The 23266-nt window shown below is 43.8% G+C and overlaps 2 protein-coding genes across 5 annotated transcripts in view; one reads left to right on the plus strand and one right to left on the minus strand.

Annotated features, from left to right (window-relative positions):
- The window catches only part of RIN2 (Ras and Rab interactor 2), a 332660-nt gene that overhangs the window by 82222 nt on the left and 227172 nt on the right, over positions 1-23266 (minus strand). For all 4 annotated transcript variants that reach the window (XM_082251626.1, XM_082251625.1, XM_082251628.1 and 1 more), the window contains exons 5-6: positions 15724-15835; positions 1355-1427 (exon numbers count right to left, since the gene is read on the minus strand). In XM_082251626.1, coding sequence (XP_082107752.1) covers positions 1355-1427; positions 15724-15835 — 185 coding nt within the window. The remainder of the gene's footprint in view (positions 1-1354; positions 1428-15723; positions 15836-23266) is intronic.
- On the plus strand, positions 9192-10546 carry LOC309550185 (uncharacterized protein; the record flags this gene model as incomplete). Its single annotated transcript, XM_082250607.1, has 3 exons — positions 9192-9438; positions 10059-10193; positions 10272-10546. The coding sequence occupies 3 exons, from the start codon at positions 9192-9194 to the stop codon at positions 10544-10546; spliced, it is 657 nt and encodes a 218-aa protein (XP_082106733.1).

Here is a 23266-nt window from a genome sequence, read left to right on the forward strand (position 1 = left end):
GGTCTTAAACCAGCTAAAGCTTTTGGACAAGGCCCATTTTTCAAAAGCTGGTACAACGCATATTTGGTTCTTTCATAAGCATTTGGAACATAGTGCTACTGATCCTGAGGAGCAAGGACATTCCCTTTTCTCACAGAATGTTCCCTGAAGGAATGTTTTATTTATTTTTTTTAATTTCCAACAGCCATCTGCCTAGGCTGCCTGTTTTGAAACTGTACTCGTCACCGATAGTCAATAAAGGACTGACATAGTATCCACTCACTTTATTTATTTGCTGAAAACAAGTCACAGGAGTGCAAAACGAATTGCACTCCTGTGATCCATAAGAGAAGTACAGTCAAACTACCGGTAGCTTTGGATATACTCCTCCATTAATGGGAGGAATAATGGCCCATTGTTGATATTATTGAGAAAAATAGTGTCCCATTGATGTTGTCAGTAGAGGGAATGGTGCCCCATCATTGGTGGCAGTTGGTGAAATAGTGCCCCAAGGGCCAAATAAAGGCAAGCAAAGGGCCACGTCTGCCCCGGGGGCCACAGTTTGGAGATCACTGATCCATATCATAGAGAGCAATGCAAGATAGCACAATATGGGGTTGACTGAAGTCAAATAGTCTGTGCGCTGCAAGTGCAGTTGCTCTAGATCTAAGGGGAACATGCAAGGGGAATTTTAAAAAAAGTGTTTTTGATTGCACATGATTGGATGACAGAAATCAGCAGTGCTTCCACTTGCTCTTCCAGTGCACAGTAATATTTGCCTTAATTCAACCTCCATGGATATGCCAGCCAGTGCTAGTAGATTACTTTTACATTACATTTTTTTGAAGAGACGTGCAGCAGGGAAGCATGTGTGTACTCAATGGGCTGAGTAATGCCTCTACATGCGTCCCCTACACTGTATCATGTGACTGCGGTAATTGGCCAGTACCTGCCCAGGCAGAAAAAAAACAAGTCCACTGCATCCACAGCACTGCAAGAAATGTAACCAACTGCCCCACTAACACTGGCTGACTGATACAAGGTATGCTTCCCTCTGCCGCTTACCCTTCATCCAAAACTGATCCCAACCAGGCGGCAGCAGTAATGAAGCACAAGTAACTGCCGTATAGTTATCCTCCTCCAAAACTCAATTTTATGTTGGGTATTCAGCAAGCACCAAACCTTTTGCCAGATGGTATTACACCACATCCTGCAAAGACTAGAGACTAGACTAGAGACATCACTTTTTAATACTGACCCTTTAAATAAATAATATGTAGTGATGTGTCAGAAAAGCATCCAGAAATGTAAACTGCAATAATATATATCCTTCCAAACTGCGTTGCCATTACTATAACCGAAACACCCATCTTACCTGCTAATGCAGTAGAAAGCAACAAGCCTGAAGAGATCTGCAAAGCTGATTCCCGAGCCTTCCAAGGAAAAAGCTGGAGAGACAAAAGATAATAGTCACCATGTAAGACCACAAACTCGATGAGGTTAAATTTGATCCTGGTGTTTTTCTGCAGCGGGTAAGCAGTAATGTTTTGCAACTATCAAACAAAGCAGTGTTCTCCTAATTGAAAACAACTGTGGCGGCTACACTTCTTTGCCAAGACAGCAATTCAGAGAAATATACGGAGCCTGAAAGTTGGGTCCTTTTCCTCATTCCAGGAACATGCTCTCATCCAAAAAAAATGGTTCAAAACAGACCGGAGTTGCACAATGCAAAAGTAACAAAACAAAACAAGAAACCCTCACATGATCCTCTACACAGTCTGTTGTCGTTCACTAAAATCTACTATTAGTAGTAGTTTTCTCTGCATAGTTTAGCATCAGCAACAACCATAGATGTTTTTCTTTTGAAGGACACTTTCCAGCACGGGGGGATTTACTTAAAGTGGAACTAGATTTAAAAAAGAACTCCGGGGCAATTGTTTTATTTTCCTGAGCAGTGTGGCCCGCACTGCATGGATTAACTGCTCATTTCTCTAAGGGTGAGGGGTGGCGGAGATTTACTTACCTAACTTGCCAATCCTCCTAACACCCCCCGGACCCTGCCTCTACTGTAATTGGAAGACAAGCAGTTTAACCCTAAACTGCGGTAAGGATGTGGAATTCTCTTCCACAAGCAGTGGTATCGATAGTTTAAAAAAACTGTTAGATGGGCACGTTAACGATCACAACATACAGGGATATACAATGTACTATTGACAAACACAAGCACACTCACAAACCACAGGTTGAACTGGTTGGACTGGTGTCGTTTTTCAACTTTACCAACTATGTATGTAACAATAAATCATCCTATTAACATTTTGCATTATGCAAAAGACAACAGTCACTAAAGCTACCCTTCTTCTTCTCTACACCCCCCCCCCCCCATGATTTTTTTTAGGACTGACAGCTTTGTACAGGTAAAAAGTAGGGAGGCACCAATCCGATATTCGGATCGGATATCGGCCCCCGATACGGGCAAAATAGCTGGAGCGGGGGATCGGTAAAATTAACAGATCCACGGGCCGATCTGGTTTTGCTCTTTATATAGCTGTGAGGGAGCAGAGAACAGCTGTCAAAGAAAAAAAAGAGCCTCCTGCAAATGCCTTTCAACTCTCCCAGTAAAGTAAACACAATGATTACAATGTATCTTTTCGTTCCCTCTGCTGGAGGAGGGAAGTTTAACCTCTTAAAGACTAAACCCATGACATTTTAGATTTTGAATGCACACTTGTTATAAGGTATCTGCCGATACCGATCCGGAAGTATTATTTTGTTATAAGCTCACAAAACAGTACTTCCGGATCAGACTCGGGATCTGCGATTTCCCAAAGCAAAAGATCGGGATCGGGACCAAAAAAGTCAGATCGGTGCATCCTTAGTAAAAAGGGTTAATGACTTGGAAACTGTATTGGTGAGACAAAATACAGCCAAATTGGTTATGATAAATAAAAGCACAATATATATCATCCGTAAATTGCTAAAAGCAAAAAGCATTTTTTTCAATGAATTAGGCCGACCATAGCCGAATCGAAATTAATCTGGCGCAGCAGGAATCGTGTATGGACAGGCTGGTTGTGCTGAAGTCAATCAATGGATCCTCTTCAGTAAAACCAGCCTGTCTTTTTTTTCTTTCTTGTGATTACTGCCAACTGCTTTAGCTGCCGCCAGTGATCATTGTATTCTGACTGCTGGGAAACCTCCTGCTGTCAGAATACAGTTGTGCTGCACGAGGGATTCCCCCATCAATACTGTATTAATGGAGAAATCAAGATTTTTTTTTTTCCTTCAACCTGTGATTGAAGAAAATAAAATTGTATAATGTATGGCCTGCTTTACAGTATTTTCACTTATTTATGATGAACATTTTATGAGACACACAGTTGCAGTCCCGTATGTCCCACTTTTTTGTACAGCACTGCAGAACCCGCTAACACACTTAGTCCTACAACAATTGCTTATTTTAGACATTTTTGGGACAGAGTCCTAAACGAAATGTAATTTAAGCCTGGGCAAGGGATGAAAGAGGGCTATCACTGAGAATCTGAGAATGAGACATGTCCTGAGCCCACTGTCTCCATACAGCAGAATACAGTTCTGTCAAAGATCCGCAGCTACTAGACAGGAAACCACCAAATCACCCTTCATGTGAAAACCACAAATCTCCATACAGTGTTAATCCTAGAAAACCAAGAACATTACTTCATTTTTATAGAAAAGCTTTTATGTACAGTAGATCCAATATGCACACTGTACTTGGGATACATCAGATTGTGATAACTTGCTATGTAGCTAGACGCGTACTACTGTCTCCCGGAAATATGACTGATTTAGGATGAGTACAGGCTGACCGCAATGTCCTTCAATGGCACTGCTTACAAGAACAAAGAAGAAAAAAAGCATATGAATTTACTTCTGAATACTGTTTTATTTCTTTCTTTCTTTAACTACGTTTACATAAAAGTGTGTTTACAGCCAAATAAAACAGCAAAAAATTGCTCTGCCGTTATCATTACAGGCTTTGATTAATAGCACATTGTATACATGTAAGAAATAAGTAAATCAATTATTAGAGCAAAAAAGCACAGTAATGTGGACATTACACTCTCATTTTCCACCCTGTGCAGAGATTTTCCTGCCTTTGGACAATAATAAAAGCAACAGCAGATTGAATGGTTGACACTGGGGTAGGTTACCCCATAACACACACACAGCAGCCCTCAACATGTTACAGTAGGTGAGGTTGAATAAAGACAATAGTCCATCCAGTTCAACCTGTGTAGGTGTGTGTGGCTGTAATCATCTCGCATACCCCTGAATGTTCTGATCCTTGAGATGTACGTCTAGAAGTCTTTTGAAAGCCACCATACTACCCGCAGAAACCACCTCTTGTGATAGAGAATTCCACAATCTTGTAGCCCTAACAGTAAAGAACCCCCCACGTTGCCTGAGGTTAAAACGCTTCTCCTCTATTCGCATTGTATGCCCCCGAGTCCTCATGCAATCCCTGCGACTGAACAGCTTTTCTTCTAAGCCTAGATCCCCATTGAGATATTTAAAAATTGCTATCATGTCCCCCCTCAGGCGTCTCTTCTCCAGGGAGAATAAATCAAGCGATTGCAGACGCTCCTCATAATCAAGGTCCTCCAATCCCCTAATTAGTTTAGTTGCCCTTCTCTGGACCCTCTCCAGCTCCAACACATCCCTTCTGAGGACTGGTGACCAGAACTGGACAGAATACTCCAGATGCGGTCGGACCAGAGTTTTATAAAGTGGAAGGATTATAGTCTTATCTCTGGAATACATCCCTTTCTTTATGCATGCTAATATTCTGCTAGCCTTAGCAGCTGCCGCTTGACATTGCATGCTGTTGCCTAATCTATCATCAACCAAGACTCCCAGATCCTTCTCCATTTTTGATTCTCCCAGGGGTTCCCCTCCTAACGTGTATTGTGCTTTTATGTTGCTAGTCCCCAAGTGCAAAACCTTACACTTCTCCACGTTAAACCTCATTTGCCAAGTCGTTGCCCACTCCGTTATTTTGTCCAGGTCAAACTGTAGGATATCTGCTTCATGCTGTGCTGTTATTGCCCTGCCTAATTTTGTGTCATCTGCAAAAACTGATATTGAACTACAGATCCCGTCCTCAATGCTGTTTATGAATAAATTGAACAAGGTTGGTCCTAGGACTGAGCCTTGGGGGACGCCGCTTACTACCTCAGACCAGTCTGAGTATGCGCTGTTTATTACCACCCTTTGGACACGCCCTTTTAGCCAGTTCCGTATCCAAGAGCAAACCCTGCTGTCGATACCTGCAGACCTTATTTTATAAATTAAGCGCTTATGGGGAACTGTATCAAACGCCTTAGCAAAACCTAGGTACACCACATCCACTGGTCTGCCCCTATCTAGCTCACAGCTCACCTCCTCGTAGAATGTTAAGAGATTGGTTTGATAAGAACCCCCATTTGTAAACCCGTGCTGGTTACTACTGATGATGCTGTTGTCCTTAGCAAACTCTACGATATAGTCCCTTATCATCCCCTCCAGGAGTTTACATACTACTGATGTCAGACTGACAGGCCTATAATTTCCCGGTATATGCCTCTGACCCTTTTTGAATATCGGAATCACGTTAGCTTTCCTCCACTCCCCTGGTACATCTCCTGTCCTAATACTGTCCGCAAAGATCAGGAACAGTGGTCTGGATATAACCTTACTGAGTTCCTTGAGTACTCTCGGATGTACGCCATCCAGGCCTGGTGATTTGTTTGTGTTAAGTTTATCCAGCCTTTCCCTGATTTCACCCTCTGTTAGCCATAGTGGCAAGTCCTGTGTATTACTGTGTATTACTACCAACCATACAGTCATGGTCAGTGTAAAGATTGACGAGAAAAAAGCATTCAACACGGTTGCTTTTTCAGTGTCCTCTGTAACCATCCTCCCATCATCATTAATTATGTGTGCAATATGCTCTGCCCTAGTTTTTTTGCTGTTGATATACTTAAAGAATTTCTTTGTTTTTTTTTTTACTATCCTCCGCTATTTGTCTCTCAAAGTCTATTTTAGCCATCTTGATTTCGTGTTTACACTTCTTATTTGCCTCCTTGTATTGGTCGAAAGCCAATACTGTGCCTTCTGATTTATATTTCCTGAAGGCCAATTTTTTTCCCCTAATAAGATTTTTAACGCTACGGTTTAGCCAGCCAGGTTTGGCTTTGTCTCTTCTAAATTTATTTCCCATAGGAATGCACTGCAAGATGCCTTTGCTTAATATATTCCTAAAGCATTCCCATTTTTCCTCTGTGGTCAGGGATCCCAGGGTTCGGTCCCAGTTTACCCTTTCCATCAACGAGTACAATTTTGGAAAGTCTGCCCTTCTGAAGTTAAGGGTTCTTATGTTCCCCACTTGCCTTGCTATATTGTTATTTACGCTAAATGTGATCATCCTGTGATCGCTAGAGCCCAGGTTGTCCTGGACCCCTACCTCCGAGATTAGGTCTGGGTCATCAGTGATCAATAGATCCAGGATTGCGTTTTCTCTAGTAGGAGAATCCACCAACTGTGACATGTAATTATCCTGTAAGGTTTCCGTGAATAAACGGGCCTTCTGTGAGTGTGTAGTCCCCTCTTCCCAGTCAATGTCGGGATAATTGAAGTCCCCCAATATGATGACTGATCCTAGCTTTGCTACTTTACCCAAAAGTGCTAAAAATTCCAGCTCTACCTCCTCCCCTTGTTTAGGTGGCCTATAGCAAACCCCCACAATTATGTGATTTATTGAAAACACGGCATTCACAGCATCCATTGTTGCTATTTTGACCTTTAGTAAGTGTCTGTAACACTTGCTGCCACACTCAGACAGGAATGTAACAGCATTTTAAACCATAATAGCCCTTCACAAAAGGCAAACATTTTGTTAATTTCTAATACAAGCATTAAAATTAAGCTTAACAATTTTGAAATACAGTATGAAAAAAGAAGTTTGGCTTTTTGTTTTTTTAAGAAATCATACTTACCTAGGTGGATGCAGCATCTGTCCTGCGCCAAGCCTGAGAACTATGCGATCAAACACCACTGATCACTCAGTTCTCAGTGCTCCATAAAAGAGAGCTGGTGACTGTGTGGTACCACTGTCTGCTCTGGACTGTAGAGGGGGCGGGAGCGGCTGGCTCAAACTCACTTGCTGAGTCAGGTGCTGTTCCAGGAATCTGGGGGGATTCCGACCAAATGGTCGCATTCTTTCCCCAACCTGCTCCAGCTCTGTGACGTCAGCCCATAGCGAGCTTCAGCTGTCAGCTGAAAATGGATCACAGGAGTGCAGAATGAACTGCACTCCTGTGATCCACAGGAGAAATACAGCCAAATAAGCTGTGCCTTTAATGAAAAGAACAGAAAGACGATGCAAGAATATATTTACAGAAAGACATATGCAACAATAAAATAAATACCTAATACTTAAGAGTTAAAAAAGTTAAAAAATACTTAATCAAAGTTTGCCTGGTCATTGGTTCTGTGTAGAGTAAATTTACTCTGATAGTAAAGTCCCTTAAGAAACAGGACTGTCTCAATATTCTTTGTAGTTTCAAAGTCAAATGAGAGCTCCAGACTTTTGTTGACCTTTGAGAGAGTGTCACAGAGCCAAACCCCTACCTAATCAAAGGGTCAAGGGTGCACTGGAGTATTTTATTAGGCACAGCAGACACACCCTGAATGCCAGCTGTTTAAAACATATCTACATTCCCACATGACAGGGTTTTACAGTCCGACAATTAACATATTATTGCAGAGAATGAAATTATGATTCAAGAGAGACCAACTATGATATAGATATTATGTATGTCTCTCTTCAACTCTGTAATGTGTCCCATCAGCCTTCCGGACCTTGTAGTATAGGAGATTTTGGTGTCTACTTGATTGGTATCGTTTACATTTGTGTAACCACTTTTTATGAAGATGACTCCATCACAGCTAGAAATATGGAATATCAATAGTTTTTAGATATGGCAGTTAACAAGACCGAAGACCTGGTCATTTTAAAGCAGGGCCTAATTGGGAGTGTTGCTGTTTTTTTGTAAACTGTGCTTCAAGCTGGTCTGTGGCTGTGTCACCTTCTCTGGCTGATCCAAAATCTCATCATAGAGACACAACGGAAAGTGAGTAGAAGTCTCTTCAAAATAAAGACAAATCTCTTTCTAGAGAGTTGTTTCTAACTGGGTGATTTACCCTCACATCCTCTTCTGGGGATATATATATATATGTATTTCTTTTCACTCTTTGGAAAGGATCTAGCATTTCCTTATTTCAAAACAAAATGTTTTGGATAAGGATACAATTAACCACTTACCGCATACTAACGTAGGTCTACGTCGGTAAACTTTGCGGTAGTGTACCGGGATGATGCCTCTAGCTAGAGACACCATCCCGGTACCATGGTTTGAAGCCGACGGTTGGCTTTCCGTCGGTACCGACCGATGCGGCTCGGGAGCCGCTCGATTGGTACCCGGGGGCGGGAGGGGACGTCCCCCCCCCCCTCCCGCCACCTTCCGTGGCTTTGCTCGGGGCTCCCGTCCCACCGGGAGGCCCGAGCACCCAGCCGGCACGTATGCCGGCTGGATGGAGTCCCGATGAATGCCGGAAACGGCATCGATCAGGTCTCCGTTGACGTAACCCGGAGGCGGCGTCCATGACGTCACTTCCGGGTTACTGTGCTGCAAAAGGCGGCAAATTTGAAAATCGGCTGTATGCAAAAACGCCGTTTTTGGCGCTTTGCATACAGGGAAGTGTAGTGGAGGGGTCTAGGGTCTTTAATGCCTCGTTTCCACTGAGCGGAACGGTCCGGATCGGTTCGGTACGGTACGCTATTTTTGGTGTTTCCATTATGAAAGTGGCCCATACAACCGAACCAAACCGCACCATTCGTGGTCCTCCTTCAGATGTAGGGCCATAGGAAATGGTACGGTACGGTAAGGGCGGAGCTACTGGTGTCACACGATACATTCCACTGATTGGTGGACAGGAAAACGTCACTGCTGTCGTCAAACGGAAGCGCAGCTCAGTCCAGATATAGGAGAAGGATGCCTGCAAATAACAGCAGGGTCTGGTCAACTCAGGAACTATCCACTTTCCTTACTATAATTGCGGACAGTGTTATTCAGAGTGAGCTTGATGGATCAGTGAGGAATGAAAAGGTGTATAAAGATATTTCCCAGCGGATGGCAGCCGAGGGATTTGAACGGACGTCGGGTCAGTGTAGGGCAAAGCTTAAGAAGCTTAAAGGCCAATATAAAAAAATTAAGGATGCCAACAGCTGTAGTGGAAACAGTCGAAGTACTTGGAAGTGGTACGATGCCATGGACGCCATTTACGGGCATAGGCCAGCAAACCAAGGCAGGGAAGGAGGTCTGGACTCTGCATCTTCATCTGCATCTGCACTTCTCGAATCCATGATAGATCCTGTTGGTAAGTTTTTTTTTTTTTTTCCTGCTTGGCATTGGCTTTCCCTATGCTAACCATTTAAAAAAAATAACTGCACAAAACCATTAACTCTGCACCAAAAATGTAATTGTATTTGTGCAGTGGACTGAAAGAAAATGGTAGGGAGTAGCGCTGCACTGTTTTGTATAATTAATGAAAAATGCGTGACTGGTGTTTTGCTTAATTAGTATGGGCTTGATAATATCAATGGGGGCTGAATATGCATAAAAATACTATTAAAGGCTATCATGCATGATTTCAAGCAGCCACAGTGCACTTTAACCAAGTAAAGTTAATCTCAGAATGGATAGGGAAATGTACTGTCTGTATAAACCAGCCCCTATTTTTGAGAAAAAAGACAACTGTAGAAAAGATAATGGAGATTTCTGATGCTCTCATTGTACCTTAGCCTTTAAACTGATATAGTTCCATTATTTTTTATTTAAATACCTGTACAGAAGAGTATAGGCATCTCATTTTTTTACCCACTCTGCATCCCATTGTTTACTACCTGATGATAACTGCCATGAGGATAACTGCCATAAGATAGTACACTGTGTCTTCTTCTCGTTTGTGTATAAAACCCTTGATATGTGCATTTTCAGATACTGTGGATGGACTCTCCAATGATACCTCTAACTTTTCAGACGATGGTCCATCGACATCTTTCAGCAGCACCAGTACGATTGTGTCAACACCAAGCCTACCACAGAGTACGCCAAATGCACCACGTCACACAGGTAAGACATTATGATCAGAGTGAAAGTTATAATTGTGCATTTTCTTAAATCAATATTCTGGTATTTTGTATATTCCAGGTGAAAGGAGACGGTTGCAGCTGGATCTGCGCACAGTTATTGATGATATGAGGGCAGTAGAGGAAAGACAACAGGAAAGGATGGAGACCCTTTCTGAGCGGTGGTTTCAGGCACTGCGTCAGGATGCCCAGGAAGCTATGCGCCAGGAGGCTGAGATTGCCCGGCAGCAGATGGAGCAGTTGTCTACCTTCAACCAGGCCTTCCTTGGTGTCCTAGGGCAGCTTGTTCAAGTGCTGGGAGCCAGTCGTGATCCCAGGCCACCGCCAAGGCAATAGTGCCTGTCAGCCAGCACAGGACCTGTACCCTTTGTTTTTTGGTAATTTTTCAGTTTTGTTTTGTAAAAATGTTTTATTTTTTTGAATTCTTACTTGTAAGAAAATATAGAAAGAATATTTTTGTTGCTGAATAAAAGAGATTTTATAAGAGACTTTGGGTGTGTCTGATTCATTAATGTAAAACTTTATTAAAACTTTAAAACAATCATGGTAAAAAATTAGGTGTTGAGGTGACGCATCAGAGCCTGACGTATTTCATTGCACTCATCTTCAATATCCTGTGCTATTACCCTTACTGGCTCTTCTGCAGACGTATTCCAATCCTGGTGGAAGTCTTCTCCATGACTTTCACAAAGATTGTGAAGAGCACAGCAAGTAAGCACCATGGATTTGACAAGTTGAATGTCACTGTCATTCCTCTTCATAAGACACCGCCACCTACCTTTAAGTCTTCCAAAAGCATTTTCAACTACGACCCGTGCCCTGGATGTTTTCTTGTTGTAGGTTTGTTGTTCTGGTGTCAGGCGGCCATTGTCAGGAAATGGTTTCAGGAGCCAATTTTGTAAAGGGTAGGCAGAGTCCCCGAGCACATAATAGCCAACATTCACCCCCCAAATGTTCTTAGTGGAAAGAGGGTACAGCCCTCCCTGCCCAACCCAATCCCAAAATGTGGACAATCGTAGAACCCGAGCATCATGCAAACTCCCAGGTTTTCCAACATTCACACTCCAGAATAGTCCTTTTCCATCCACCACTCCCTGGAGGATGATGGAATGCCAGCCCTTTCTGTTGAAGTAGTCAGTGTGGTATTCTTGTGGTGCTATTATTGGTATGTGTGACCCATCAATAGCACCAACACACTGTGGAAGACCCCACCTGTTTTCAAAGTAGTCAGCCATGTCTTTAAGCTTTTCCCTGTCTGGAAAATGAACAATTTCAGGAGCTAGCGATGTGCAGACAGCCTTACAGAAGTCCTGCACACAACGGCACACTGATGATTTACTGACACCAAAAAGATGACCTATACTTCTGTATTCACTGTTGGTAGCCAGCTTCCACAGTGCAATGGCTACTCTTTTCCTCACTGGCAAACTGGCTCGGAAGTTTGTGCTTTGCTTCTCCATCGCTGGACGTAGCCTTGCACAAAGGTATGAAAAGGTTTCCTCCGACATTCGGAAATTGTGCACCCACTGTGTGTGTGTGAATCCTGGGACGGTCACATCCCACCACTCATTGGCACGGGGGAGAGCCCAAATGACTGGTCGGCGGCGCTGCTTTGACAAAAGGAGAAGCATCTTTAAAAGAAGAAAACGCAGATGTTACCATATCACAAATAATAAAAACATATTAATACAACATACTATATTTTACAAGGTCAGATAGCATCATGTATAAAAGTGAGCAATGAGTACACATTGCAAGTATTACACCTTATACATAAATAAAAAAATACAGAATCTGCAAAGATCTAATATAAGATGGGAAGGATATACAGTACATTATGTATTCAACAACATACATGTTGCACACGTATGTAAACATGCACATTTGAAGTATTACACCTTATACATAAATACTCATTATACTACTAATGATTTGTTATGCATTTGATTTAATACTTCAAATGTGCATGTTTACATACGTGTGCAACATGAATGTTGTTAAGTACATATGTACTGTATATCCTTCCCATCTTATATTAGATTTTGTCATATTCTGTATTATTTTACTTTTTAATACGGGTAGAAATAAATGACAATTGGCATAATGTTGCTTACCCTATAACGCTGCCGTCTTTGTCTTTGCCGCACAAAGGTGTACTTCTCCTCCTGACTCAAGACCCAAGCCAAAAGTTTTCTTCTCTTTTCTGCTGTGTTTCGCTTTGCCGCTCGTAACCTTCTCTCACACTGTGTGGCATGTATTTTGATTACTAAGAACCAAAAGCCAAGTAGAGCAAAGACGAGCTGCTGGATGACCTCCATTGTTGTTGTTGTTGTAGCGTCACGTCTGTTGTCGCACTAGTGTGACGCCACGCCGCAACGCTAGGCATTTGGTGTACGCCCCGCATGGACCCTAGAGGTCCGACTTCCAGTGGAAACGCTCAACTGAATAGACCGGACCATTATCAGCCTGCCGATCTGTCCCGATCCGAACCGTTCCGCTCAGTGGAAACGAGGCATTAGACCCTCGATCCCTCCATAAAGTGTACCTGTCACACATATTGCTGTCACAAGGGATGTTTACATTGCTTGTGACAGCAATAAAAGTGATCAGATTTTTTTTTTTTTTAAACTGTAATAAAGTTAAAAAAATAAATAAAATAAATGGGAAAAAAAAAAAAAATTTAGCCGCCCCCGTCGCGCACAAAAAAAAACGTATACGTAACATAAGTCGAGCCGCAAATGAAATCGCTGTTCAAACCACACATGTGAGGTATCGCCGCGATCGCCAGAGCGTGAGCAATAATTTTAAAAAAAGAGCTACACTCTAACTCTAAACTGGTAACCGTTAAATAAATTTAAAGCGTCGCAGATTGAGATCTCTATTGACCGTAGTTTGTCGCCATCCCACGGGGGGGGGGGGGGGCGCAATTTTAAACCGTAACATGTTGGGTATCTATTTACTCGGCGTGACATGTTCTTTCACAATATACAAAAAAAATGGGCTAACTTTACGGTTTAGTATTTTTTAAATGCAGTGAAATTAGATTTTTCAAAATTTTTCCAAAAAAATGGCGCTTTAAAGACCGCTGCGCAAATACCGCGTGACAAAAATTATTGCAATGACCGACATTTTATTCTCCAGAGTCTTTGCTAAAATAATATATATAATGTTTGGGGGTTCTAAGTAGTTTTCTAGGAAAAAATACTGGTTTTAACGTGTGAACAAAAAGTGTCCGAAATAGGGCTGGGGCTTAAGTGGTTAAAAAAGCATATCTTAAGTCATGTATGTGAAAACAACAGCCAATAAACAGCTTAAATAAAAGTAAGTTAAGTTCATTGGGCTTTTAATATTGAAGTAGTGAACTACAGCTCTCATGAATGTCCTAATTAAATCATTTTGCTTTCAACTGTTAGATCTCGGGTTAATCAAATTAATAGACAAGTGCCCTCAAATGAACTTGCATAGTGCTGCCAAATAGGCTCCATCACCTCCGCACAATGCAGAGATTTGTTTAGTTGGCAGGAACAAGCTTACACCCATGGAATTCACAAGAAACAAATGAAATTACAGAGGCATGAAATACGGGTATAATTTTATACTGTGATTAGCCTATTTTTTTGCCACAACTGATCTTGGGCATGATACAAGCATATCTGTACAATGACAGTTACAAACAGTGTAGCATGGTGAGATGATTACAATTGCAACAAGTTATTGGGATGCGTGCTAGGAGTTACATCTACTTCTACTTGTTCAAATCAGCAATAAACATGGGAAGGCAAGGAAAAGCTTTCTAAATTATCCAGTCAGTGATAACCAATATAGGGGCCTACCAACAGTATTTGGGGTCATCCACAGATGCAAGCCTATTGACCAATGTGGCCAAAACAGTGGATCAGATAGCTCCTAGTTTGTATCCTATATTATATCTTAAACCTTTACTCCCATTTGCCAATTATTTATTACAGGTACTTGTATAACGCTAACAATTTACGTAGCGCTTTACATGTAACTATATTGTACATTCACTTCAGTCCCTACACTCAACGAGCTAACAATCTAAGGTCCCTAACTCACATTCATACACATACTAGGGTCAATTTAGACAGAAGCCAATTAACCTACTAGCATGTATTTGGAATGTGGGAGGACACTGGAGTAGCTGGAGGAAACCCACCCAGGCACAGGGAGAACATTCAAACTCCAGGCAGGTAGTGTTATGCTTCAGATTTGAAAAAATGACCCTAGTGCTGCTAGGCAAAAGTGCTAATCACTTAGCCACTGTGCTACCCATGAGTATTACTCCCCCCACTCTTACAGAAAATTTAAAATAATTTTTTTTCGGGGGGTGGGAAACTCGGCAACACTGACATCCCCCCACCCAAAGCCTCCTGGGATATCTACAACATGTATCCGGCTTCAGGGTTTTCACAGTGGTGCATGACCAAGGGCAGGATGCTAGGACCTGGGCAGCTGGCTCCCTATGCAGAGAATACAACAACACAAGACTTGGCATATGGTGGCCTTTGGAAGATTACAGAAATACAATATTGGATTTGCTAGACATGTGAGTACGTGATTTGAAGATAACCAGGAAAAAACAACAACATAGGGGGTGAAGTTTCTCTTTACGTCAAAGCATTTTTTTTTTTTTTCAATAGTGTATAAAAAAGTTCAACCCGTTAATTTTTTTCTCTCTCTGTGTCTCATTCACTCCCATTCACCCCAGGAGGCAGAGAAATCTCTGCAATGTGAAGAAAATCCTCTTTTAGACAGTTGTCATCCATTGGAAGACTTCCCGGAGTTCCTGCTCCAGTAGGATCTCAAAGAATTGATAATTCAATGATCACTAGGACAAATTGAGAAGGTGAATCTACCCAGTGGGGACACAGACAGCAATTAAAACCTGGCAGGGCTACTAACCCTTTCTACTCTATCCAAAACAAAAACAAAAAAAACTTGGGCTTTGGATACACTTTACAACATGGGTGTCCACCCTTTTGGCTTCTCTGGGCCACATTGAGTGTAGAGAAATATTTTGGGCCGCATATAAAATATATACTATAATAAAGTTATATAAGTAATAAAACGCCGCAGCACCCTTCCCGCACCATCGCACCCCCGCACTATTTAACACAACTAGAGGATGATGAAATGAAATGGAATCAGTATACAGAGGTTTACTTCTTCTGAGAGATATTAAAGGAACACTCTAACCACCATGACCACTTCAGTGATTTGAAGTGGTCATGGTGGTAGGAGTCAGAAACACTGCACATGCTCCCCCCTCCCCTCCGAGGCAGCCTTTGCCTACCGTTAGTTGGTAGACACTGTGGCCATGCCCCCGGCCCGACTTACTTCCTCCCCAGCAAAAAAAAAAAATGGTCAGGGGGCAGTGGGCCGCATTGCCCTGGGTTCCGGGCCACATGTGGCCCCCGGGCCGCAGGTTGGACATGCCTGCTTTACAACAAAGGGATATGACACTAATAAATAATAAGTATTTGATGACTTACTGTAGGAGCTTTCTTTTATCACAAATTCCTGGAAGCAGGATCCAAACTCATCTGGCACTCGAAGGGATATTACTTTTTTCTGAAGCTTTGAAGACTTCCGCACCAAAAAAGTCTGTGAACAGGAAAGTGGAAGATGGAAAATGAAAATACTATCTGGGGATATTTCCTATTCAACAAATTCCAATATAACTGCATATTTTATGCAACAAATTGTGAAAACTCAAAATAAACACGTTCAAGAAACATTAGGCAGCTTGGTGTTTTAGGGCAGTTGTCCTCAACTCCGGTCCTCGTGGCCCATCAACAGGCCAGGTTTGCAAGATAACTTAATTATCTAAATTACATCCCAGGTGATCTCATTTGCTGCTCAGTGATTGCAGTATTCTAGTCTGCATCTCCCCAATGTAATACTTAAAATCTGGCCTGTTAGTGGGCCCCGAGGACCGGAGTTGAGGACCAATGTTTTAGGGCACCCAGAAAGCAAATGCATAGCGTTCAGCTTTGCTTCCAGCAGCCTTTCAATATGTATGGCAGGCTAAATATATGGAGCCTTGACACTTTACTAGCTTTTAGGACTAGGTGCACTTTCAAAGTACTCAACCCCCTAACAGACTGAGGCACAGAAAACATGGACACTTGTAGACACAGTTATACAATCTGTTACAGATAAAAGTATATTATGAAATTACCTACTTTCAATACATTTCCTGATACTACATAATACAGTTCTTCTCATTAAAGTGAAACTTCACTCTCCCAATCAACATTGATTATTTTTAATCCTCATGTTGCTAGTAAATAGATAGGAAAGTATATCATATTTATTGTTTTAAAGTTTTTTTTTTTTTTTTTCATTGCAGTTACTTCCTGGTTTCTTGCCTAGGAAAAAATGTGTCATACATCCCCGAAGTCTTCAGGAGGGTCAACAGCTTGGTTACTTTTTAGGGATTCTTTAAGGAGTCTTCAGGAGAGGAGGAGGGGTTTTCTCAGTTAACCTCCCTGGCGGTATGATTATGTCAGGAATTACATACCAAAAGCGGTACAATTGTTTTCATGGAAATTTGGCATTATGTATTATAGGCCTACAATTCTTAGTAATTACTGACTTAAACCTGACCAAAGCAAGAGTCTTTCATGCATGCATTATTATATATATATATATATATATATATATATAATATAAAATGTGTTTTGTGCAACGTTTTTTTTTTTTTTTTTGAATTTCCCTCCCTAGTTCCGCCCCCATGCAGCATTGCTGCTGCAGGGAACGGAACTAGGAAGTCATCACACCGACGGAGGACGGAGGAGCAGCGGGACTCTCAGCTGGCGGTCACAGCAATGAGAGATCATCACTGGATCGCCAGGAGAAGGTAAGAGAACACCGCTGCGCTCTCTGCAATCCACCCTGAGCGTGACTCGGGGTTACCGCTCCTGATATAAAAAATCAACCCCGAGTCACGCTCGGGATTACCGCCAAGGAGGTTAAGCACACTCTTAAACCCTTGCCCTCTTGAGCTAAGGGCATATGGATTCCAGGAAGTAAATGCTACATGAATCATTTGCCCTTACTCAAGATGGCCACAGCCAGAAATGCTGGAGGGTTGTTTTTTTTAAAGTGATTTCTCAATAAAATAAAGCATAGAGACATGGATGGATAGGGGAGTTTGCTTTGAATAATACAAATGAATTAAATAGTGTTTCTGGTTTTTGGTGCTCAGATGCAGTGAAGATCCACTTTAATCACCAAACAGCTGAGCACACGGAATGTCAAACACATAAAGATCTTTCAGCCCGACTTCATTATCCAGCCACCTAATCTCTAAAAAGGCCCATTCACACTATGCGTGTTAACGCAACAAGTTAATGTATGTGGAAACTCACTACTAGAGCACCATTACTTACTAAAAAAAAAAAAATGGACACACCATTTTTATTTTTGTTTTTAATAATGAACCACAATGCGAATATTATTCACACCTGTGGTTTTATAAATGGCACGCGCTTTAAGGTACGCTAGCAAGGTGCTTTGAGATGCCATTCTAAATAAAGGTCATTGCAATGCATTGCATACTGCACATTTTGGGACTTTATGTTGAACACACCACTGATACCGAAGCAAACACAGCACAACACATGCCATTGTGTCATAGCTGCCTTTAAAAAGTTATAAAAAAACAAAAAAAAACAAAATCAGATTAAAAAGATTTATCTGAATAATGTTTAATGTTTCCCAGGCATAGTGTACACTATCCAGTGATGGGACAACATTTTCCATACAGTCATACATGTAAGTAGGAAGGCCGGAGAAATACCAGTCATCCTCCGGTATGAAAGATAAGAGCACACACACTGTGCTGTGACTCATACCTAAAGTAGCACTGAATGGTTATAAAAATAAATAATTAATTCAAGCATTTACTCATAACTCAAAAAAAGTACCTTCTATTGCTCTCAGCCTCCTCCCAATCTCCAAATTCCTTTTTTTTTTTTTGCTGCTGTGATCTGACTTTCCATCAGATGATGGCTGTGTTTGTTCACCATGGTGCCACTGTATGTAGGAACAAAGCCGTCCTCTCTTGTTCACTCCGCAGATGGACTAGGGACTGTAGACTATGGGATGTGTACTGTGCATGAAAAGCAGTGCACATGACTGCATCCAACGTGAACTGCTACTGCCAAACTAATAGAAATGAGGGAGGACAAGGACAGGAGGATAGAATGTGAGCTTATGGAGGACTTTACAAGGAGGCAGAAGAACATAGTAAGAAACAATTTTAGGAAGGACAGATTACAGGACCATTACCTAATGGATGTGCAAGGATCATTTTGAGAATAAGGATATCAACTAATCACACTTTAACTCTTGTCACACTGTAGTACAACCAATTACAGCCCAGGAATTAAAGTGGTATTTCATAATACACCATATTACCAAAAGTATTGGGACACCTGCCTTTACACACATGAACTTAATGGCATCCCAGTCTTAGGGCCCTTTCACACAAGTGGACCGTTCAGATCCGCCTGTCTGTTTTTTTGGCAGATCCGAACGGTCACCCCATGCATGTCTATGGCGCATCGGATGTCAGCGGAGACATGCCCGCTGACGTCCGATCCAAACCGTCAAATCTGGACGGATGGAAACCCTATTTTCCATCCGTCCAGCGGATCGGATAGGATGAGAACGGGCAGGCGGTCGGTTCCCATCCGATTCCCCCATAGAGATGCATGGGGACCTGACAGCTGTGTCTCCACACACAGTGCAGAGAACAGCTGTCATCCTCCTGCTCAGCAGGGGATCGGTGGATCGATCCCCCGCTGAGATAAACAGAGTCCGTCCGACGGACGGACTGTGTGAAAAAGCCCTTAGTCTGTTGCATTCAATATTGAGTTGGCCCACCCTTTGCAGCTATAACTGCTTTAACTCTTCGGGGAAAGCTGTCCATAAGGTTTAGGAGTGTGTCTATGGGAATGTTTTTTTTTTTTTTTTTCAGGGGAAAGCGCGAACGCAGTCCCCCACTACCACAAATTATGCAGTCGAGATTCCCGCATTTGGGGAAATCGCAGGGGTCAGCACAGCCGGAGTGCAATGGCCGAGCCTCGCCCTGGGAGAACCACCTTCATGATCATGGTATCTCCCCTGCCAGGTAAGTATTGTCTATGGGAATGTTTGACCATTCTTCCAGAAGCGCATTTTTGAGATCAGGCACTGATGTTGGACAAGAAGGCCTGGCTTGCAGTATCCCCTCTAATTTATCCTAAAAGTATTCTATTGGGTTGAGGCCAGGACTGGGTGCAGGCCAGTCAATTTCCTCCACCCCAAACTCGCTCATCCATGTCTTTATGGACCTTGCTTTGTGCACTTGTCCAAATTATTTTGGTGGAGGGGGGAATATGGTGTTGGGTTGTTTTTCAGGGGTTGGTTTTGGCCCCTTAGTTCCCGTGGAGGGAACTCTTAAGGCGATAGCATACCAAGACATTTTAGACAATTTCATGCTCCCAACTTAGTGTGAACAGTTTGGGGACGGCCCCTTCCTGTTCCAACATGACTGCGTACCAGTGCACAAAGCAAGGTCAATAAACATATGGATGAGTGAGTTTGAGGAACTTAACTGGTCTGCACAGAGTTCCGACCTCAACCCAAAAGAACACCTTTGGGATGAAATAGAGCGTAGACTGCGAGCCAGGCCTTCTCGCCATCAGTGCCTGACCACACAAATGCGCTTCTGGAAGAATTGTCAAACATTCCCATAGACACACTCCCAAACCTTGTGGACAGCCTTCCCAGAAGATTTGAACCTTATGGACTAACACTGGGATGCCATTAAAGTTCATGTGCGTTTAAAGGCAGGCGTCCCAATACTTTTGGTAATATAGTGTATGTTCACCTGCATACTTTATACAGGTTTAAATCGTTTTTTTTTTTTTTTTTTCTGCTTTACTTTAACTGACAACCGCGCGGTCATGCAAATCTGTACCCCCAAAAAAAATGATGTCATTTTTTTCCCCACAAATAGAGCTTTCTTTTGGTGGTATTTGAGCACCATTGTATTTTTTATTTTTTCGTGGTATAAACAAAAAATGCCGACAATGTTTACTTTCTGCTGTTTTACCAGCGATCGGCATGTGCCAGCGGACATCCCGTGCTCGGCAATCACAACATAAGCGACCCACCGACGGTGTGTGTGCACCCCCTGCAGGCAGAAGTGCAGAATCCTGTATATATACATGTGATCCTGCACAGGAGGGCCCTCCTGTAGCAGTAAATCTGCTACAAGGCAGTCCAGAACTGGTTAATCAAAATAGATGTAAACCCTAATTGAATGATATTCATTTAGTAGAACACATAAGGGCTGATTTACTAAAACTGGAGAGCAGTGGCGGCTGGGGGGGGGGGCGCAAACAGAAAAATGTAATAGGCATTGCTTTGCGGCAAAAAACTATGTAAAAAAATTGCGTGACTTTGAGGTCGCAAAAGTGTGAAAGGGGCCTTCAGTAATTAAGGTATAGTGTGCCCCCTTTCAATGCAGAGAGACCAGCGTGTCCCTTTCAATGCAGAGAGACCAGCGTGCCCCCTTTCAATGCAGAGTGACCAGCGTGCCCCCTTTCAATGCAGAGTGACCAGCGTGCCCCCTTTCAATGCAGAGTGACCAACGTGCCCCCTTTCAATGCAGAGTGACCAGCGTGCCCCCTTTCAATGCAGAGTGACCAGCGTGCCCCCTTTCAATGCAGAGAGACCAGCGTGCCCCCTTTCAATGCAGAGAGACCAGCGTGCCCCCTTTCAATGCAGAGTGACCAGCATGCCCCCTTTCAATGCAGAGTGACCAGCGTGCCTCCTTTCAATGCACAGTGACCAGCGTGCCTCCTTTCAATGCACAGTGACCAGCGTGCCTCCTTTCAATGCACAGTGCAGTGACCAGCGTGCCCCCTTTCAATGCACAGTGACCAGCGTGCCCCCTATTAATGTACAGTGACCAGCGTGCCCCCTATTAATGCACAGTGACCAGCGTGCCCCCTTTCAATGAACAGTGACCAGCGTGCCCCCTTTCAATGCACAGTGACCAGCGTGCTCCCTTTCAATGCAGTGACCAGTGTACATGCTCCTTTCAATGCAGTGACCAGCGTACATGCCCCCTTCAATGCAGTGACCAGCGTACATGCCCCCTTCAATGCAGTGACCAGCGTACATGCCCCCAATGCAGAGACCAGCATACATGCCCCCTTCAATGCAGTGACCAGCATACCATTCCCCCAATGCAGAGATCAGCGTACATGCCCCCAATGCAGTGACCAGCATACATGCCCCCAATGCAGTGACCAGCATACATGCCCCCAATGCAGTGACCAGCATACATGCCCCCAATGCAGTGACCAGCATACATGCCCCCAATGCAGTGACCAGCGTACATGCCCCCAATCCAGTTACCAGCATACATGCCCCCAATGCATTGACCAGCATACATGCCCCCAATGCAGAGATCAGCTTGCGTGCCCCCTTCAATGCAGTGACCAGCATACATGCCCCCAATGCAGAGATCAGCGTGCGTGCCCCCTTCAATGCAGTGACCCGCATACATGCCCCCAATGCAGAGACCAGCATACATGCCCCCTTCAATGCAGTGACCAGCATACCATTCCCCCAATGCAGAGATCAGCGTACATGCCCCCAATGCAGTGACCAGCATACATGCCCCCAATGCAGTGACCAGCGTACATGCCACCAATGCAGTGACCAGCAAACATGCCCCCAATGCAGTGACCAGCAAACATGCCCCCAATGCAGTGACCAGCAAACATGCCCCCAATGCAGTGACCAGCGTACATGCCCCCAATGCAGTGACCAGCGTACATGCCCCCAATGTAGTGACCAGCATACATGCCCCCAATGCAGAGATCAGCGTGCGTGCCCCCAATGTAGTGACCAGCGTACATGCCCCCAATGCAGAGATCAGCGTGCGTGCCCCCAATGTAGTGACCAGCGTACATGCCCCCAATGCAGTGACCAGCATACATGCCCCCAATGCAGAGACCAGCATACATGCCCCCTTCAATGCAGTGACCAGCATACCATTCCCACAATGTAGTGACCAGCATACATGCCCCCAATGCAGTAACCAGCGTACATGCCCCCAATGCAGTAACCAGCATACATGCCTCCAATGCAGTGACCAGCGTACATGCCCCCTTCAATACAGTGACCAGCGTACATACCCCCAATGCAGTGACCAGCGTACATGCCCCCTTCAATACAGTGACCAGATTACATGCCCCCTTCAATACAGTGACCAGCGTACATGCCCCCAATGCAGTGACCAGCATACATGCCCCCAATGTAGTGACCAGCGTACATGCCCCCAATGCAGTGACCAGCATACATGCCCCCAATGCAGAGATCAGCGTGCGTGCCCCCAATGCAGAGATCAGCGTGCGTGCCCCCAATGCAGAGATCAGCGTGCGTGCCCCCAATGTAGTGAACAGCATACATGCCCCCAATGCAGAAATCAGCGTGCATGCCCCCAATGCAGTGACCAGCATACATTCCCCCAATGCAGAGGTCAGCGTGCGTGCCCCTTACTTACCTGGAGCAGCAGCAGCGGCGGGCGGCTTCTCCTCAGTCACGGTGACCGGCGACGCGTCTCCTCCAGTCCTTCCGCTCCCGCCTCCTCCTCGGCAAATGGTATGGGGTTTGCCTTGCGGCCAATCAGGAAACGCGTATCGGACGCGCTTCCTGATTGGCCAGGAGGAGGATCGGTGTGACAATAGCAAAATCTTCATTCGCTATTGTCACACAATGGGTGGGCTCGGGACGCACTGCTCTGTGCCCCGGGTCCACCCTTTGCATCGCCCTATTAGAGCCTCTAGCTCTAATCAGGTAATGCCAAAAAAATCCCCATTGAACTCCATGCGTCCGGCGCCCCTGCATGCAGATTAGGGGACCGGACGAATGGATGGGGGGGCGGCACCCCTGCGCCCTCAGTACACCGGCCGCCACTGCTAGAGAGTGCAAAATCTGGTGCAGATGTGCATGGTAGCTTCTAACTTC

Source organism: Pelophylax lessonae (genome assembly GCF_965119305.1).
Source record: "Pelophylax lessonae genome assembly, chromosome: 3".
NCBI classification, from domain to species: Eukaryota; Metazoa; Chordata; class Amphibia; order Anura; family Ranidae; genus Pelophylax; species Pelophylax lessonae.